The 7,777-nt window shown below is 29.8% G+C and overlaps 1 protein-coding gene across 3 annotated transcripts; it reads right to left on the bottom strand.

Moving 5' to 3' along the window:
* Positions 1–565: 565 nt before the first annotated feature.
* LOC132703264 (uncharacterized) lies at positions 566–5,831 on the bottom strand. 3 transcript variants are annotated; one of them, XM_060672416.1, is made up of 7 exons: positions 5,760–5,831; positions 5,124–5,235; positions 4,334–4,534; positions 2,645–2,803; positions 1,458–1,617; positions 813–950; positions 566–670 (listed from the first exon to the last, which is right to left on the bottom strand). In XM_060672416.1, the coding sequence occupies exons 2-7, from the start codon at positions 5,215–5,217 to the stop codon at positions 604–606; spliced, it is 819 nt and encodes a 272-aa protein (XP_060528399.1). In that variant the 5' UTR covers positions 5,218–5,235; positions 5,760–5,831; the 3' UTR covers positions 566–603. The 3 variants fall into 3 exon arrangements, with proteins under 3 accessions (XP_060528399.1, XP_060528415.1, XP_060528407.1); XM_060672432.1 differs by lacking the exon at positions 5,760–5,831 and adding an exon at positions 5,694–5,748; XM_060672424.1 differs by lacking the exon at positions 5,760–5,831 and adding an exon at positions 5,549–5,672.
* Between the last annotated feature and the right edge of the window lie 1,946 nt (positions 5,832–7,777).

Genomic DNA, 7,777 nt, shown 5'->3' with positions numbered 1-7,777 from the left:
TATCAGTTTTAAAAAAAATTGATCCTTACTTCTTACCAAGTGTACCATGTTTTCAAGAACATTAGGTGACGATATTCTTTTATTTAGTTCCATAGTTTTTCCTCCTTACGTTCCAGTGATCTCGTTGGTGTCTAACAACATTATGCTTAATTAGGTAACTGTACAGATACAGTTTTATTTTAATTAATATAAAAATTCTAAGGCAATCTGTTTGAGAAAACATCTATTAATATAAATATGCATATAATATACAATATTTTCCTTATGTTATAGGTACACAGTCCACGGAAGTTTTTAAAAAAAAAATTCTTTATGTGCAATTATATACTTACTAAATTTTATAGTCTGTGATTGTATCTTTCACAATAAATTTGGTTTATCTGGTTTTGATGGTGTGGGAGGAAACTTTTTTTTTAATTATTAATGCATTTGTCGAATATATGTCGATATTGTCTTGAATTGAATTAAGTAATTTTTTAGTTGACTTGCCGAGTGATCAATTGGTCAGCATTCAGATTACGCGTAATGCAATGTAGCTATAAGTATTCTTTTTAAAATAAAAGTGTTTTTAGCTTTAAATAATTTATTTAATACAAAGAATATTTAATATTGTGGATTGTCAGACCATTGGTACTCGAATCCTTGTTTTAAGCCAGTTCTGCAAGTTACACTGAAACAAAGACACAAATAATATTGTTGTCAATCGCAAGCTACCGCTGCAGATTTTGCGTTGCAACGCTTTATGTTTTCAGCTTTTTAATAAAAATTACATTTTTACACCATTTAATCTTTAAAATACCGGACGGACTTACTTTTGTTGACTACAGTCCACTTTTAAAAAGCATTGAGGTCCCAAAATCGTAAAATAAGTATAGCCAACTTGATCTGATGCCGGAGATTTTACCCTTTTGAGGCAATTGTAAAAATCGCCGTCACATTTACACGACGATCTGGAAAAGTAGAAGCTGATAAATAGACAACCAATAAGCCAAAAATATGTTATGATTTGAATTTCCCATCAATTAGCGCCTTAAATTCAATCTGCAGATACAATTAGAGATTAATATTTTTATGTTAATATTTGGTGTTTGGTCTAGCAATTAGAAAACTTTAATTTTTATGGTTTATTTGATTAAGCAGGTTTTTTTATTGCTCTAAGAATCTAGTGACTTAAAACTTGTGCTATCTGAAAGTTAAGCAGGAGCAAATTGTGAAAACATTTTTTTGTACAAATATTGGAATTACAGATGTTTTTTTATTTTATTTTATAAATAACTAATATCAATCTCAACAAAAATTATGATTTATTTTACATAACAAAATAGAAAAACAGTCAATTTCGGTCCCAAATGGTTTTAAATTTAAGTATTTACAAAATCACTACTACTTTTCAAGAAATATTAAAAATTAATATAACACTTTAATACATCTTTTTAAGTATCATAAAATGTACTTACCTTCTGAAAAGTCCATTATTTTTTAGACCAAACCGTACTTTTCCTGGTAATATAAAATCCAAACAATTATCATGATCTTTGCAACAATTATCTGAGCCAGAGAAAGCTCCTAAGTCATTCTGTGATTCGGCCACGTTCCCCTTGCCGCACCATTTTGTACCTATTTACGCATATCGTTTTTTCATCGATATGGTTATATTTATTAGTTACTCAAAGAATAAAGGTTTAGCAAACAAAATTAATTGTTCAACTTTAATAAATAATTAGCTGCTTTACACTTACAGGCTTCTAGATTAATTCTAAAATAATGTTTTTTCCACAAACAAAAGCATTCTGAAATTTCAACGGTTTTTTTGTTCTTAAAAATGGCATAATCTAAGAAAGTATCTGACCATATACTTTAAAATTTAGAGGTGAAATACATTTTCTTTGCCAAAAAAGTCATCAACTCCTTATTGTTCTTTTCACAAATATAAGCCTGTCATGTCTGATAATATCCGGTAAAATAACAGACTTAACTCCTCCCAATTCATAACACGCTTCATACTGTTAAATGCAAGTTACTGATTTTAAACCCTAAAGGGGCGTATGGAATTAGTTTTTTAGTTTTTTTTTTCTAATTATTATCATTATTGGAACTGTGTGTTTATTATCGAAAAAGTATGAAATATTACAATTTTATGACTACAAATTCAAAAAATGTTTTAATAGGCACACTACCACCCAAAGAGCGCTTTTAAGCGTTACCTTTTTCATAAAAAAAAATATTATTTCAAGAAAATAACCTACCACAAATAAAAATAAAATCGCTCACCAACAAACACAAAATGCCACAACTATCTAAATAAACAAAAATTCACAGTCGTTTTGCAATGCATATCATCTCATTATAAAAAATAAAGGTTTTTAGAGTGTTTTCGTCATTAATAAGTCGTCTAAAAAATCTATTCGTATTTTCTAATCAATTTAGAAGCTTTGTAAGTCAAGATCTTTGAAATAATATCGTGTTATGTTGAGATAAAAGTAACAACTCTTTTTCCTTGTACTAGTACTACTTTAGCATTTTACATAAATAAGACGGCTGATTGGGTTTTAACGTTTTGCAAGAGTGAAATGACGGAATAATGGTTGTTATACAGAAATTAAAGGACATGTTACAAAACAAACAATATTGAGGATTGTATTACCGGGGTAAATTCCCTGCACCTTGGCCTTGAAACTTAGAATCGCGCCATGGAAAAACGAATTATTTGTGTCTAGACCTGAAGTTTCCGGTATCAGCCCCACTTTCTCAGCAATTGCTGCTGTCTCTTTCACCGGCGCTAATGCAATTCCGAAAAGATGAACTAAAATGCAAATATTAAGTAATTATTAACATTTTACAGATATAAAATTTGTGATTTAAATAAGTGGAGATTTTTAATTTTGAAACATATTTTTATGATAAACGCATCAAGCATATCGTATTGAGTATCATAAGTATATGAAAAGACAAAAGAATATGAGATATAGTAGACTCGAAAATTAATTGGAAAATCCGAAATTTTCTTTTGGAGGTTATAGGGAATCTAAGAATACGTTCTCAGCTAGACTTTTGACTTTTATATTTTGTTATGATAACTTTGCTACTTTGTTGCGAAAATACTTTGGGAAAACTGATATTTCCGGTTTTCACTTCATTCTATGATGCAATACGTAAAGCAACGTAAAAGGTTATTGATTAAATGATTACGTATGACCTGTCTCAAATTCTTGGCTTTTGACGACAATTATTGAAATAACCTGCCGACAGCAATAAAGCACCTGACCAGATAAAATGACAGATGTAATAGAAAATACGATAATACTAAATATATACAAATCAGCAACAATCACTTAAATAAGTACGTTTTTATTCAAAAACTAATCCTATTTAACTCTGGGAGTGGTAACCATGGGCTCTATGTTATTTTGTATGCGCACGTAAAAGTCTTCAAGTTTTAAAATGTACAATTTTTCCACCTCTCGACAAGTATATTATTAATTACATTTTTAAATAAATTTATTGCATTTGTACTTAAAGTAGGAGAGTAATATTTTCCCCTCTCACATTTGAATTTATTTGTTTTTTAAAAGCATGTGAACAACACTTAACAAAGTTTCTTTCTTGCAAATGGATTTAAAATAAATATCATTTTGAGTTTCAGTTTTTGAACTTGATGAACCCGGAATATGTTCTAAAAGATAATTTTGAAACCAATTCTCAAAAAGTTGTGCACTTGTATCATCATGAAAGTCCAAGAGTCCTTAATATTCTTTTCAGTCAACAGCAAGCAGTTTGAAGTAAAAAAAAAAACGCTATCTAATACTTATAATAAAATTATAAATTGGTAATCGATAGGTCGAGAAAATTCAAATTTTGTTCCAGACTTTTACATTTTTAAATGTAATTAAATCCACCTTTTATATTTTAACGCATCTGATCGTAGTTTTACTTACGACTTTTTTCTCATTCTGCATTTTTTGATTTTTATTGTTAAGCACAATTAGTTTTGAGAAATAAAGAAATCTTTCACTAACTTTCTTTAAAAAAGTCTTGATGCAAAATAATATTTTTAAATGGTAATGCGGTTTTAAGCAAAGTACCTTTAAGTTAGTTATTTGAGTACCCAAGTTTTTTATATTATTCACATCGATTTATTAGTGAATAGTGCATTTAATAAATATATTAGACTTCTATTTTATCTAAATATTTTTAACACTTTATAATTAGATTTTCTTGACCAGTGGGCATGGAGAGAGCTTGTAGCCTTACAAGAAATTTTATTTTTATGCGGCAAGTGGAGAAATTTATTACTTGATCATGCAAAATTATATTAGATTTGCAAATTACTTACGGATAAAACGGAGTATAGCTCTGCGAAATCCAGACCATCTTCCATGTTCGTTGGGATTTGGTTTACTGATTATCTTCACGAACTTTTTCTTGACAGCATCATAAATATTTCTTTTAGGTGCAGTCACATTCGTTTCTTTTTTATTGTTTAGCAAACTTAAAGTGACTTTCGGGATATCTTCTATAATTTTGGGTAAAGTAACTGAAAACAGTTATTTAACTAGCAAGAGACATTGCGCAAAATGTACCAAAATCAAACGTAAAAGAAAAACTATGAAATAAGAAAATATTTGAACTACACTGAACAGTGACTTATTGTTATAATATTGATTATACAATTTATTTAATAAAGAATTAGAATGAGCAGATATCGATAGAAACCATCTAATATGAGTACTCAGGATACTTACAGGTCGAAAAACGTACATCTAATATACTATTTTCAAATCTTCTGGATTCCTCCAGGGTCGGTTGTTGATGAATCGAACTTACTGGGGGCGGAGATATATATACAATATATAAGCAGGTGGAGAGTAGAATGCGAACCAGTTTCAATTGAGCTCATAGGAAGTCAACAGGATGATTAACGAAAAGTCAGAAAGTTCGACTCATCAACAATCGATGCAGGAGGAATCCAGAAGATTTGTAAATAGTATTACAGTAGCCCGTGGAAGTTTCTTTGAAAATTTCCTTAAGTATGTATATGTAGAAACCTTACTAACTACTAAGCAGAATTTTTATTTACAAACAAAACTAACAACTAGCATATAAATATGATGACAACCAATTACCACTTTTATTTTCTGCCACACTATTCACAAAACTAAATGCTGACGATGCTAAAAACCAAATGATTGGAATTGTTGCAACCGGAAGGATTTTCATGGTTGCATACTACGGACCCTGAAAGTAAATAAACTTGATTTAATGAAATATATATTGTATTTTAAAGAGCGAAATATATATTTTTTTAATTTAAAATCTGACCAGGACAATAAACTAAGACCATTAAAAACTTGCAGTTCTATTCGATAAAACAAAAACTGTACGGAGTACCTGCATCTAATAGCAAAATATTGTGTATTTTAATTAGTTTTTAAGGTGTTGAAACTACAGTTTTCGCGATGTGGATTATGCTTTTGGCTGTTAGTGAGACTTTGAAGTTCCCGTATTCACGGTTATCTTTTATGAAAACTAAAACGCGATTTGAACGTACATTATGCAGTATGTATAACCAATAAGATCCACATGGATTTTCCAATAATTTACATTAAAAATTTTAAAAATAGAATTCCATTTACTTTGCTTACTGGCTAGTATATTAGGCTACAACTTAAACCTAAATAAAAAAACTAGCCTACTTTTTTGTAAATATCTATCTCTGTATATGTCTATAACGAAAAAAGGTAATTCAAGTGAACACGTACCGACAACAGTAAACACATACCATAGTAATTCTGATAGAACTCGACCATTTTAGGTATTTAACCTTATCGCTATTTGTCGGTAATTGGGAAAGGTACTGGAAAAATGTACTTATTAGACCGTATCAACGGTAATTGCGATGACCCGTAGAAAAAACGCCCTATTGATAAAAAAAGGCTATAATGGTCCAAGTATTCATCAAGAAATTTTAATAAATTATATCTAAATCAGTGGAAAACTTCCTTTGCTGAGTTTGTTTAGCAAATAAAGTATCTGCTGCATATGTTATAAGTTTATTCGAGAAAAACTCGACGCCAAATATACTGAATATCAACCAAAGAATTTCTAGAATTGTGTCAACACGCTACAGTGTCATCGACCGAGATTGAAATAGCCTTCTGCTTTTTTTGGCTAGATTAATATTATGAATCAAATTACAGGTAAAAATTAATGCCTATACTGATATTGACAATATTCTATAAATGCATCAAAGCAGGATTTTCCAGTAACCAATTTTAATTACAAATAATAAATTAATTAATTCAGTGAGCCTTTTAAATAATTTTGTTTTTTACTAATTTTTTTTAATAATTCTCAAAATTTTTCGAAAATTGAATTCGAAACCACAGTGTGTACAAAATGGGGTCCTTCAAAAATTTATTTTTTTGGATTTTTGAAATTCGAGCTAATTATTCCATTTTTGACATTTTAACTCAAAAATGTTAGTTTTACACACTAGTTAAATAGCCATTCATAGCATAGTCAAAACAATAAGAAAATGTCTCAGCTATGATAAATTCAGTTTATTAGGTAAATTTTCATAATTTTTACAAAAAAAAAATCAACTTTGTGTTATAAGCAGAAAATCAAAAGAAGATATTAATAAGATGTTAATACTATTAAATTGAACTAGAATTTTTTGAAAAACATGAAATATGTAGTTATTAATCAAAAGATTGCCCATACCTATGGTACCAACCGGGCCAGTACGATACGGGATATATTCATCGATCGCGGCTGTGTTTGCTTGAGAAATGACCGCCGATTCATTTATTTGTATAAATATTGGTAACAAGTGATCTTGCTTAGTACTTTGGTCACTGTTGCCTTTGTGGCGACATATAAGTTTTTCCTTTCTTTTATTTCACCTTAAAATTAAAAGCTTAGATTAAATTAGAAGGTTAGCTTTGAGCCACGATCATAACGCACACGAGGCAACTAGACGAAAATTTGGCAGGGACTTTTTTTCAGTGAAATTATTTTATGCTCACATGGCATGCTTTGTGAAATTTCTGATTTTTCTAAATTGCTAATATTCAATATTCAAAACCGAATAACTCCCAAACGAATTGAAATATCTTGATCAAGTACGTTCTTTTACGTAGAAAGAATGACTGTCTCCTAGTATGCAGTCAAATAATCTCGGCTTTACAGGAAAATTAGGTCCAAACTAATACGCTTTTGAAAAAGCATAAATAAATTTTAAACCCCCATTAATTGAAAAATATTTTTCTCTGTTCTTTTCTGAAAAATATCTAATTATACTTCAGCCTAGCATGCGGAAAGTGTCATTTAGGACATGTCCGAGGTATTACGGCACGGGTTTGGGAGCAATCCCATGTTTTCCGAGATATTATCGCAGGGCTTGAATTTTGACGTTTGTCAATTCTGACGCTTACTACATTTGTTGCATAATATACTATTATTTTCTTTATAGCATCACCATTTCTTCTATGGCGGATAAGTTACGAGACACCGTGTGGTTATTAATCTGACCACTCTTGACACTTATACTAAGATCGATAAGTTATCACAAAAATAAAATATCCAAGATTCTTATGACAATTCATATTGCTTATAATATTTTCTATTATCAAATTATCAAATAAATAATGTTGTCGGCCATAGATTAGGGACTATATAATCTTCAAGTGATGGCATATGTTCAAGAGTTTTGTGAAAGATCAGTGAGGTGGGAGCGTTCCATGCACATCATTAAGACACATACTTAACAAATCAT

This window comes from Cylas formicarius, unplaced genomic scaffold (genome assembly GCF_029955315.1).
Source record: "Cylas formicarius isolate icCylForm1 unplaced genomic scaffold, icCylForm1.1 PGA_scaffold_10__41_contigs__length_53128322, whole genome shotgun sequence".
Lineage (NCBI taxonomy): Eukaryota > Metazoa > Arthropoda > Insecta > Coleoptera > Brentidae > Cylas > Cylas formicarius.
This window is presented reverse-complemented; position numbering and strand designations above follow the sequence as displayed.